The sequence below is a fragment of the Bison bison genome, unplaced genomic scaffold (genome assembly GCF_000754665.1).
Source record: "Bison bison bison isolate TAMUID 2011002044 unplaced genomic scaffold, Bison_UMD1.0 scf7180017864162, whole genome shotgun sequence".
NCBI classification, from domain to species: domain Eukaryota; kingdom Metazoa; phylum Chordata; class Mammalia; order Artiodactyla; family Bovidae; genus Bison; species Bison bison.
The window spans coordinates 2,670,223-2,682,794 of NW_011494734.1; the positions used below are offsets into that span (position 1 = coordinate 2,670,223).

The window sequence follows — 12,572 nt, forward strand, 5'->3', positions numbered from 1 at the left end:
AGAGTCTTCTCCAACACCACAGTTCAAAAGCATCAATTCTTCGGCGCTCAGCCTTCTTCACAGTCCAACTCTCACATCCATACATGACCATAGGAAAAACCATAGCCTTGACTAGACGAACCTTTGTTGGCAAAGTAACGTCTCTGCTTTTGAATATGCTATCTAGGTTGGTCATAACTTTCCTTCCAAGGAGTAAGCGTCTTTTAATTTCATGGCTGCAGTCACCATCTGTAGTGATTTTGGAGCCCAGAAAAATACCCTCAAATCATTCATTTCTGCTGTCTGTGTTACCAACACAGGCAGAGCCCAACCCCTATGCTCACCCACTGAGAGACTGGGGTGCCTGTGCAAATACTCTAAAATAAAGTCGAGTTCCAAAAAAAGGCCTGTTTCCCTTTGTCCACACATCTCATTGTTAGTGAGAGCCAGTCTTTAAGTTAGTGAGAGCCTTCCTCAGGACCGGCTGTCCTTATCTTTGGAATGCCAAAACGCACCCCGACCCCGCCCCACTTCTTCCTTGTAGAGCTTTTACTTAGGACCAGCTCGTGCCTTGTTTTTGATAAAGCCTTTCCTGACTCCAGGCAGCACAAAACAAACCATCCTGGAGTCACAAGAAGTGGAAAAGTCTAGGACTTCTGCGCCAGTAGCACAGCTTAGCAGGACCCCAGCATTTGGGGATGGATCTCTGAAAGCCAGCTTCATACTTCACTACTCACAACAAAGTAACCCAGAAACCAGCAGCGCAGGGGGTGGGGGTGGGGGTGTGCAAGCCTGGCAGGCACAGCTGGGGACTTCCCTGGTGGTCCAGTGGTTAAGAATCTATCTGCCAACGCAGATGTGGGTTTCATCTCTGATCCGGGAGGACCCCACATGCTGCAGGGCAACCAAGTCTGTGTGCCACAGCTACTGAGTTTGCACTCTAGAGCTCGCGAGCCACAAGAGAAGCCGTAGCATTGAGAAGCCCAGGCACTGCAGCTAGAGGGCAGCCCCTGCTCGCCGCAACTAGAGAAAGCCCATGCACAACAATAAAGACCCAGCCCCCACCATAAATAATTTTTTTTAAAAAAAGCACAGCTGGTACATTAGGCTCTGCCTCCTGACCAAGCTGTGTGATCTAGACTGTGTCTTGAGCCTGTCCATCGGCAAAGTGGGAAGAATACCCACAAGATTTAGTTAGAATTAAAGGCTTGTCCTGTGAAGCACCTGGCTGTCTTCTAGGTACACCTCTGAACCTATGAAGCCCTCCAACAGGGTTTTCCCCACTGCACCTCTGCATTGGGAGCTCAGAGTCTCAGCCACTGGACCACCAGGGAGGTCCCCTCACTGCACTTCTGATGGCCTGGGACTCTCTATGTAAAGAGCAGGTCTTTACCCTTCTGCCCACACGATCACACTGCAGTGCAAGGATCTCTGTGCTGGGTAATTTCACTCTTACGATTAACAACTTTCATGCATGAATGTAGCCCCAGGACTAGTGCTTGACAAATGCACAGTGAATGAATTTTAAAAATGAATTAGATACAGGAAGATAGGACTATGATGAAAAGGACAAAAGCACTAAAGAAACTAAATATAAGAAAAGCAAGTGTAGGGGATCCACAAAAGTACATGCACGCAAAATGGAATCTAACAAATGCCTTTAGAGAGCAATGTTCTATGAGATGCCTTATTCTCGTCAGAGCTGAGGCTTAAACGAAGCTGTTTCTCTGTGAGGAAAACGTGCTTCTTTTAGTGATACTATTCAAGTTGCCATGGCATCCCAGGCACTCGGCCCACTCCCACCATGCAGGCCCTGCAGACTCGAACACAGTGGAGAAACCCCCACGTGCCCACTGTCTTTGAGACAATCGATGGTGTGGATGTATCAGTCTAAGAAATCAGAGCACTGAAATTCACAGAAACTGTCATCATTCTGCTCCGAATGGGTTAGAGGATTAGAATCATTTTATCTAATATTTGGACAAAAATCCATGTAGCAGTTTCGTCTGCTTTCAGAACAGTAAGACATTACATAAAACCACACAGTATGTGGAAGAACAGAAATCAGTATGGTTAGTGCTTTTGGTTTTGTTCATCAAAAACACTATGAGAACTATGGAGAGAAAAAGGACTAAAGCTGCCCTCCCACGTAAAATTGAGCAAGATTTTCAAGCAATTATTATATTACTTCATTTGCCTGAGCAAAAAACATCAGCTTTCTTGGAAATTGGGCCAAACATTATGTAAGACTCTCAACTCTGGTTTGTATCCAAAATAGGAAGATTATTAAAGTTATCCTTATTGAAAAAAAAGTAGCATAGGAATTCTGCAAACATTTAGTAGAGGAAGGGGTTGTGCTGACAACACTGCATTGTGATAGAAGTGGAGATTTTTATAGAAAACAAAACTGATTTTTGTCAGCCATGAAATATCAGTGTGCTTAATACTAAAACACATACATGACTTAAAAAACTACCTGTGCCTTCACAGGCTCTCCCCTGGCTCCACCTACCCCAGGATCTCATCTCAGGCACCCAGTTCCCAGAATGGGTAGGGATCTCGTGCCACCGGAACATTAGCTCCTATGAGACCAAACTTCACCCTCCATCCATAGGGGTTGTGTGGTCCTACAGAAGTGGAGGAGCTGAGGGAATGGTTCCCAGTCTGTGGATCCTGGATACCTGTGGGAGGGTTTGGGGAGCGGGGGATGTCCAAGGATGCACTTGGCACAAAGAACTGACGATCCTACAGATGCAAAGTACCAATCAGCAAATAAAGCCTGTAGACAGTTGTGACACCATAAAGGTGCTCCGAGCCTACTGAGAGTCAGGAGCAGCAAAGGCAAGGAGGCCACAGTCAGAAGAGCTGCTGCCCCACTGCCAGTATCAAGAGCTGGTGATTTGCGGCCAATCCTACCTCTTCTGCAGAGCTTGAGGAATCTTTGCATCAAAACCTCAGCCTTCACCCTTGTGGAGAACACAGGCAACACTTGCAGGCTGTCCCGCTGCCGCCCTCCTGCCGCGGGCACACACGCCTGCCTGCTGGGGGCTGGGGAGGTGCCATCTTCCCCACTGTCCCCACATGGCCCCAGGAGCCACTGGTTTATTAAGTTGAACTAGGATTCATTCAAGCTCTAGAGAAAATATCTGGCATTAAAAGGAAGCAGAAAGGAAGGCAGAAGAGAGGTCATTACTTGCCATTAGTTCCGCAGTAGCTGCTGTACCCTCGATCTGCCCTACTTATGACAACCCAACACACCGTGCCGGGAGCAGCAGATGAGTCTACAGCAAGGTTTGCCCCAAAGCTAAAACAAACTTACTGACATTTAAAGGACAGTACTCACCCTGGGTTTATCTACAGGGGCAAGAAATTCATCCAGTGGTGCTTCAGTATGCAGGGACGAAACCAGTTTTGCGATGACAGGCAGGAGTGTACTCTAGGACAAAGCGCCCCTCCCTGCCACCGGCCTGGGCCAGAGGAGAAGCAGTGTTGTGAAATCCCTCAAGGAGGGCTTCATTCCCCGCTCAGGGTGGAAGGCTCTAATAGCAGCCATGTGTGCAGTGATGGGCAGGCCTTCTTCAGAAAGCATGACAGTATTTCTGAGCGTGATTTTCGGTTGCTAAATATAGGCTTAGCAACAGCACTGCTGATGATATCACTCAGGAGACATTTTTAAAAAGAAGCAAAAGAAAACAGATCTGTGATGTGCCCACAGCAGCACAACTGTTGTAGATGAACTCCATCCATCTCTTTAAGAAGACATAAATGCACCCTGTTCGATTAACTGAGTCCTGAGTCTTCTATCACCTGGTGTGCTGCAGCTGGGAGAGTCTACGGGCCTCAGGGGAAACTCGCAGACATCACAACCCCCACAGCAGCCACAAGCAGAGTCCTTCATTTGCACCTGAAGCCTTTTCTGAAACCAGTTTAACCAGACACTGTGCTGACGGTGACAGGATCACCGCCCATCCTGCCCAGTTTCTAGATCAGATGCTCTTAGCTGATAGGGTAACAGACAGCAAGGAAGAAGAGCAGGTGCGGGCCAACCTCCACTGTACCCACACAGGCGCTGGCGGGGCCGGGGGCTCCCCTGGGCTCCAGTCACCATGCTTGAGCTCAGCTCCCCTCCCAGGACCTGGTGGGCTGATGTGACCTCCCCCAGCTTTCTTCCTCCATGGGGTCTCTCACCTGGCAACTCGGTTTTAGTCCTGGCTATGCTGTAAAGACTATGGTTTTTCCAGTGGTCATGTATGGATGTGAGAGTTGGACTGTGAAGAAAGCTGAGCGCTGAAGAATTGGTCCTTTTGAACTGTGGTGCTGGAGAAGACTCTTGAGAGTCCCTTGAACTGCAAGGAGATCCAACCAGTCCATTCTAAAGGAGATCAGTCCTGGGTGTTCATTAGAAGGACTGATGCTGAAGCTGACACTCCAATACTTTGGCCACCTCACGCGAAGAGCTGACTCATTGGAAAAGACCCTGATGCTGGGAGGGATTGGGGGCAGGAGGAGAAGAGGACAACAGGATGAGATGGCTGGATGGCATCACCGACTCGATGGACGTGAGTCTGAGTGAACTCCGGGAGTTGGTGATGGACAGGGAGGCCTGGTGTGCTGCGATTCATGGGGTAGCAGAGAGTCAGACACGACTGAGTGACTGAACTGAACTGAACTGATGTTGTAAAGAGCTGCCCAGCCACTTTAAGAAATCCTGACGCCAGGACCCAACCCCAGAGATTCTGAGGGAGTTGAGGGTGTGGTCTCAATACCAGGATTTTTCAAAGCTTTGAAAATGACTCTCAGGTGCCAGCACAGTTGAGAATCGCTTCACACATGAGCCCCACACTGCCTTTGGACAACCCAACTCAGCCCCTGAGTTCAGGCCTAAGCGACCGTGTTCAGTGCTGTCCCCCAGACTAGCAGCATTAGGAGCCCTTCGAAGAGCTGAGGATGGTTCCCAGAGTGATTTAAGAGGTACAGCTGATGGGCTTTGGAGAATGAGGGTGTGACCAAGGAGGTGAATGATGGCTTAAAGGTTTTCTAGCTTGGCTGAATACAGGTGACAATGATACCCCAACCAGATAGTGAGTCTAGGTAAGCAGGTATGAGAGGAAAAATGACTTAATATTTTGGGGTTGAGATTTCTGTGGGATTTTGAGTGGTGACATGTAACAGCACGTTTGCTGGCCTGAGACCCTGAGCAACCAAGGTGAACCACAGTCCCGGGGTCACAGAACAGAAGAGTCACTAGAATCACCAGTCTGAGTGAGCTCAATGGGGAACCGAAATACAGACTGAACGTGAAGGAAAAAGAGCCAGGGACACAGCGTGGGAAGCGATGGCATTCAAGGAGTGGACAGAGGAAGACAATTCAGACAACGAGACTGAGGGAAAAACAGTCACAGAGGTCACAGCAGGAACAAATGACCAAGGGGTCAGGAAAGATCCGAGAAGGCAGGGCCTGTCTTGGCTTGTGCTGTGTCCTAAGGGCCTTGCGCATAGTGGGCATTAGTAAAAATGTGTGGAGTTGGTCAGGGGATGAGTTTTAAGAAAGAAGTGGTGGTCACTTTCAGCTAAAGCTGCAGAGTGATACTGAGAGAACAGAAACACTGGGATTTGGTGGCTAAGAGGTCTCGGCAGGTCTTGGTGAGAGAAATTTCAAAGGAGTGGTGCTGATGCAGGAGACATGCTTAGTAAGTTACACGTGACAGTGGAAGCGTCCCTCCCTGGGCATGGTGGGGGTGCGCGGGCTGTGTGTGTGCGCGTATGTATGTGTATGCGTGCAGAGTGTGCGCGCGCACATGCAGGGGTGTGCGGGTACGTGTGTGTGTGCAGGGGTGCGAGGTGTCTGTGCATACATGACAGTGGAAACATCCCTCCCTGAGCGTGGCAGGTGTGCGTGGGGTGTGTGTGGGTGTGGGTGCGGGTGCACGGGGGTGTGTGCATACATTGAGGGTGGAAACATCTCTCCCTGAGCATGGCAAGTGCGTGCGGGTATGTGTGTGTGCGTGGGGTGCGGGGGGTGTGTGTGTCTGCATGTGTGTGCACACGTGCATAAATACACCTCAGAGGCACCAGGCTGCTGGGTGTCTACGAACAACTACACCGCATTTACTCACAGCTGTACTCCACCACTTCAGTAACTGCCCCATGTGGAAATGAAGCAGACAATGTGGAGCCAAGGCCAGGAGTTGTTTCATAGCTGAAGATGGTTTTCAAGGTGCAAGTTCCTAGGGCTGCATGAGGCACAGGGCAGCACTAGCGGATGCAAGGGACACGGAAAGCAAACCCTGCTGGGTCACCAGCTCCCCTGGCGGCGCTCCGGCAGGTGGGGCCCGGGGGTGCACCATGTTGACACCTACTTGGGCCCCGCTCCTCCCCAGCGCCCCCCAGGCCCCAGGCTTCGAGAACACGCAGGTGCGCCTGCCACACGTGGCTTTACCTGATGAGGAGGAGCCTGTCCTTTTCAGAAGGGTGATCATCCAGCCACTGGGAGAAGCGTGCATGGGACCACTCTGCCCTCTGCGGGTGGAAACACAGTCAGAGAGAGCGGCTACACCCTGTCCTGTCCTGTGGGGCGTTCGCGGGTTCGGAGAGGATCTCTGGGACTCCTGGGGTCAGAGGACCCCAGACACCGGCCCCAAAGGCGGGCAGACCGGCCCTTGGTGCACTTTCCCAACCCCAGGGGGCCTCTTGGGTTTGTCAGTTGAAGGTGGGTCAGCAAAGGAAATGGGGCCTCTGTCAAAAAAGCTTTATGAACATACATTACTCGAATCACTGTTATTTAAAGGGCTAATTCTAGATGCGGCAGGTGACCTATACGTTGATGAGAAAGTAGGGCCTGGGTAGTGGGAACCTTCCCTCCTGAATCATTCACTGCTAAGACACAAATTCATGACTTATCTTGGTAGGAGAAGGCCAGGACCTTCAGTGAGTTAGGGGTGGGGTGGGGGGAGTCCCCTGCATTCTCTGAGTTCAGAAGGAAGACAAGTAAGAGGATTCTGGCTTCACCTTCTTACCTGGAAGGGGGATTTCAGCTCAGGGGGTGCTCTTGTGAACAAAAACTGAATAATGATGCTGAATGGAATTATGTCCCCCAGTGCAGGGCTGCTGGCCACGTGTTCACTTGTCTGGAAGAGCAGTGGTCTAAATGAAGGAAATGCAGAAGTCATTTAATGCTGTTCAATATGGAAAGAGGTGACTCAGTACAAGAATCATAATAGCACATTAGCATTAGTGTAATAGCATAATACATAATAGAATGAATAATAGCAGTCTTCCTAGACTGGATAATTCTTAACCATTTCTTAGCCTAACACACACACACACACACACACGTAGGCTGGCCCTCCCTTCAGCCCCTTCCTTGGCCCCCAACTCATTGCCTTTGGGTCTGACTTTACTTCAGGGTGATTCAGCAAAACCCCCTCTTAGAGCTCATCTGATAATGGGCTAAAATGAAAGCACACAGTTAAAGCCTTCAAGTAGTTCTAACTAAAAGGTTCTAATGGTGGCCACAGCTTTCAGCTTTTATTGTATACATAATCCTTCCATGGGCTATAAGCTAATGTGGATAAATTCAACCATTTTCTATACAGCTTTTCAAAGGGCCATTATATCCTTACATATATGAAATTATTACCTCGCTGGACATCCCTCTCTTCTAAAACACTGCGTGTCTAGGTGTTACCATCCAAGATAGGCTCGTCTCATTTTACTGTGCTTCACAGGTATGCTGGAGGTATTTTGTTTTGCATTTTTTTTTTTTTACAAACTGAAGGTTTGTGCAACCCTGCTCTGTGGTGTCAGATGATGGTTAGCATCTTTTTTTAGCAATATTTTTAATTAAGATATGTACAATTTTTTCAGACATAATGTTACTACATCCTTAATTAACTAGAGGATAGTTTAAACACAGCTTTAATAAGCACTGGGAAACCAAACAATTCATGTGACTGGCTTTATTCTGAGAGTTGCTGTGAGGCAGTGGGCTAGAACCGAACCTATAATATCTACAGTGTACTCCTGCTTGCATTTTACAGGAACCTGCAGGCAAATCTACCCTGTTACTAACCACCTACTACCTTGTCAAAATGCTGGCAAAAATAATTTAAAACTTTCACTGACTCCTCCTTGGCTTTCAGTTCAGTACAATCGCTCAGTCATGTCCAACTCTTTGCGACCCCATGAATTGCGGCACGCCAGGGCTCCCTGTCCTTGGCTTTGGGCTCTGATAAAGGCCAAGCTGTAGAGGCTGAATCTCAAGAGGTAAGATGGCAACATCTGACTGAGCAGAGACTCTGAAGCCTGTACAACAGCTCTGAACCTGGCCTCGCACTTCTCCCCATGGTGTTTACTCCAGTCTAAGCCGAGGGCCTGCACTTCTCCCCATGGTGTTTACTCCAGTCTAAGCCGAGGGCCTGCACTTCTCCCCATGTGTTTACTCCAGTCTAAGCCGAGGGCCTGCACTTCTCCCCATGTGTTTACTCCAGTCTAAGCCGAGGGCCTGCACTTCTCCCCATGTGTTTACTCCAGTCTAAGCCGAGGGCCTGCACTTCTCCCCATGTGTTTACTCCAGTCTAAGCCGAGGGCCTGCACTTCTCCCCATGTGTTTACTCCAGTCTAAGCCGAGGGCCTGCACTTCTCCCCATGTGTTTACTCCAGTCTAAGCCGAGGGCCTGCACTTCTCCCCATGGTGTTTACTCCAGTCTACGGCTGAGGGCCCGCACAGAGCAGGACGGGCTTCTTCACCACCGTGACGGCTCACTCAAGAGTCGGGAGAGCTCCCACTAGACAGCTGGTTCTGGCTGGATCCAGAATACTATTGGAAAGAATGCCTTTATATTAACTATTCTATAAGTAAAATTTGGGGTTTCCCAGGAAGCTCAGTGGCAAAGAATACATTTGCCAACCAGGAGACGTGAGTTCAGTCCCTCGGTGGGGAAGATCCCCTGGAGAAGGAAATGGCAACCCAGTCCAGTATTATTGCCTGGGAAAGCCCATGGACAGAGGAGCCTGGTGGGCTACAGTCCATGGGGTCACAAAAGAGCCGGACATGACTGAGTGACTAAACAAGTAAAATTTATCCCTTGTAGGAATTTTTCTAATTTCAACTGTTCTATAAAAACAACATCATTCTGTAATTTACAGTCTTTAGCTACTGTGGAAACTCTTCAGTTCACTTGTGCTGTTAGCAGACATCCATAAAGCTCTGATCCAGGTCCTCCGTGGAAGCAGGACTAGGGTCTTCTCACGGCCTCGGGTGGTACGCTCACCTCAAAGATTCTCAAGGTCAATCATCTCACAGGGTTCTATGCTGCAGAGCTGTAGGCAACACATTCAGCACCTACTCAGGTATGAAAATGTTGCTTCGGAAACTTTCGGTTTGCCTGGAGGCATCCCTGTAAGTCATTCTCTTATGCGTGGAAAATCCCATCTCCATAGGAGCAAAGCTCCCAGTTTTAACCACACAGAGCACTTATGAAAAGCTTTATAGATGTGAACTCATTTATTCCTCCAAATAACCCTATCAGGTAGGCACTGTTACATCCCCATTTTACAGATAAGTAAACTAGGAGGAAGAGAGCAAGTAAAAGCCAGGAACGGGCAGAACACAGACTCAAACTTCATTTTGCTAAGCAGCCTCTTTTAGTATATCAACTGAAGCGACTATGCATCTATTTTTAGAACAGACTTATTCTGAGAGAGAAACAAAGACCCCTTGGAGAAAGCACAACTTCAAACTGTCAACAGCTCCTATAAGATAACCTGGGCAAATGAATGTTTGCAGTACATTGTCTAAAGGCTATGCAGTTAGTATCTATTTAGGAATCCCAGATTCTCTCTACGGGTCGAAGTGGATCTCCAGTCACCCACCTACTTGAACCATCTCATCACACTCTCTCCTGGAATTATTTTCACCTGGCATGACCTGAAGGTCCTGTGGGGTGATGACTGGCATGGTCTCAGAGGCCTCTGGAAGCTGACTCTGGGTGGAGGGGATGGCAGTGCACCCCAGAGCTCCACTTCCTGTAGCCGGCAGACCCCTGTTCTGGCAGGGGAAGCTGAAAACGCCTCACAGCCTGAGGTCCTCGGGTGCTGAACAGCTGACATTTCCATCCTCCAAGCCCAGCCAGGGGCCAAGAGCACCACTGACATGACTGCTTCCAGGTTAGAACTAAACAGGGGGAAGAGCCAGTCGGGAGGGGGTTCCTCTACTGGGTCATGGGCTCAGCCTGCAGGTCCGGCACACGTGAAAGGCCGCCCGGAGCCATGCGCCGAGACGGGGAGCTCACGCCTTCCCCTCTCTCCAGCCATCCCGGTCCGGTGAGGGTCCTCCCCTGCCCCAGTAAAGCCCACTCTTTGCTATGGCATGTGACATGGTAGGATTCACCGGAACCCTGGCTGATGACAGGAGACCCAGGGCAGGGGCCAGTCCTTATGACCGTCCTCAACTCACTGAAAAGCAGCCAGATGGAATCCTTTCTGCCACTATGACAGGAAGATGAACAGGCATTTTGGTCCCTAGTCTCTCTCGGTGCTCACTATCTGAAGCCCCATGTACAAACGGTTTAGAATGAAACACTAAGAAACACTGAACTATTTTCCGAAGAACTGATACATTTTCTTCTTTCTGAAAATGGGAATTACATAGCCGATTCTGTTCCTCTTTTATCTTCAGCTTCAGGAAATTTAAAGTCAAATTTGAAACTTATTTACAGCAATTAAATTAGTTTTGCAATTTGAATGTATGTGTTTGTACACACACACACAAACACACACACTGGCTGTGCCATGTGGCCTGCAGGATCTTCGTTTCCCGACCAGGGATTGAGCCCAGGCCCACACCAGTGACAGTGCTGAGTCCTGGCCACAGGACTGCCAGGGAAGTCCCATCCAGCAATACAAACACTACAAGCGTGGAAAGGGAAGAAGGGTGAGAAAGGGAGTGGGAAGGAGACAGGGAGCGAGAAATGATCTGAAACGTGCCCCGTCCAGCAGCCCAGCTGAGCTATGCACCGTGGCTGCTGTTGGTGACACCAGCACAGGGCAAAGCCTGGGAGAAACCAGCTCATTTTGAAATAGCATCTTTTGGTCAATCATCTGTCCCTGTGGAGCTCTGAGTCACAGATGTTCTTTTGCTGCCAAGACCAAATGTAGCCACTAACAGGACTGCCAAAAAAGCCATGGGAAGCAAAACTGGATTTGATTTGGTATTATGCCTCACTGACACAATTACCTGTAAACACTGACTGCAGATATTTTGTTTCTGGTGCTTGTTTTAAGAAGCAGAAAGAACATAGCATGAAAACCCCCATCCTCCCTGACTGCAGGTGGAATCTGAAATACCAGTGAGTTCAAAAAATGTATCACCATTTGAGGTGATACAAGCAACAAAAGGAAACAAATTAAGGTGTTACAGAATGCGGACAGCCCAATGCCACAAAATCATTCTGAGAAAAAATACTCCAAATAGCAGCGCTTTCAAGGTTAAACTTCATAGGCAGCTAGTAGTCTTCATTAATCAAGTATTAGGTCTCATTAGAAAAAAAAAAATATGCTTCTAGTAGAGATCTCCACATTTAAGGGATCTGTGCAGCTGTTGTCCTCTGTTAAGGCCAGTTCTGAAGTGGAGTAAGACCCAAGTCCTCCTGTGCGCTTGTCCACAGCCAGTGTCCGAGGTGGTCTGTGCTGCGTGCTGCCTGCCACGACCCCCACTCCAAAGCTGCTTTTGGTGAGGGGCCAGGAAGGAGGCCAGACTACTGAGATCCGGAATCAGCATAGAAATGAGGGGGCGGGGAGGACACAGGACTTCTCCCTGCACTGGACATGGTGGGGGTTTTGGAGACGGGAAGAGGTCCACATATGGTGGCTGGAGGGGCCGTGTGTGTCCCAGTAGAGGACAAAGCAGCAGGCCGACGCCTGGGGGTGAGTCAGGGCTCAGAGCAGAGAGGTGAGAGCCCCTCGGGTCCCTGTCTTGGGGTCCAAGGTTGTCTGTCCTAGGGGACTAGGATGGAAAGGAGGCGGGAATTTCAGACATTCTCTAGGAATAAAAGTGCACACGTGGTTCAAGACTCCTGAGGCATCTCCTGGCAGGCTGTCTGCAGCGGAAGTCAGGGAGACAGGGCATTTCAGATCAGGAGGGCATGGCCAGAGTGGGGGTCTAGATGGTCTGTAACACTTTCTAATGTTTCCCTGGATGTTTCACATTATGTTCTAGGACCCGTCCCAGTGAGAACAAACGAGAACTTCTGGAATAAGACATCGGGCGGTGGCTGCGAGCACGGGCGGTAGGGTCAGGCAGGCCAGGGGTCTCAAATGCAGACCCACAGCTCACAGCTCTCACACGTGCAGTCTGAAAACTGACCCCTCAGCCCCGAATGAGCCCTCGACTCTCAACTGTCATCCTGAAGATGGAAGGAGAAAATCCCAGGACAATGCTCAGTACAGGCTAACATACAACAAATGACCAAACAATGATTGCTAGAATCAAGATGACCAAAATGAAACAGCCAGCCCTGCATGTTCACCCAGGAGCTCCCGGAACTGCTGAAGTACTGGCAGGCAGCAAAGCAAACCAAGCCCCAGATGTGGCT

At 49.3% G+C, this 12,572-nt stretch overlaps 1 protein-coding gene across 3 annotated transcripts in view; it reads right to left on the reverse strand.

The window, feature by feature from the left end:
* The window catches only part of COG5 (component of oligomeric golgi complex 5), a 281,698-nt gene that overhangs the window by 8,597 nt on the left and 260,529 nt on the right, over positions 1 to 12,572 (reverse strand). For all 3 annotated transcript variants that reach the window (XM_010841464.1, XM_010841466.1, XM_010841465.1), the window contains 2 exons: positions 6,996 to 7,122; positions 6,419 to 6,498 (listed from right to left, as the gene is read on the reverse strand). In XM_010841464.1, coding sequence (XP_010839766.1) covers positions 6,419 to 6,498; positions 6,996 to 7,122 — 207 coding nt within the window. The remainder of the gene's footprint in view (positions 1 to 6,418; positions 6,499 to 6,995; positions 7,123 to 12,572) is intronic.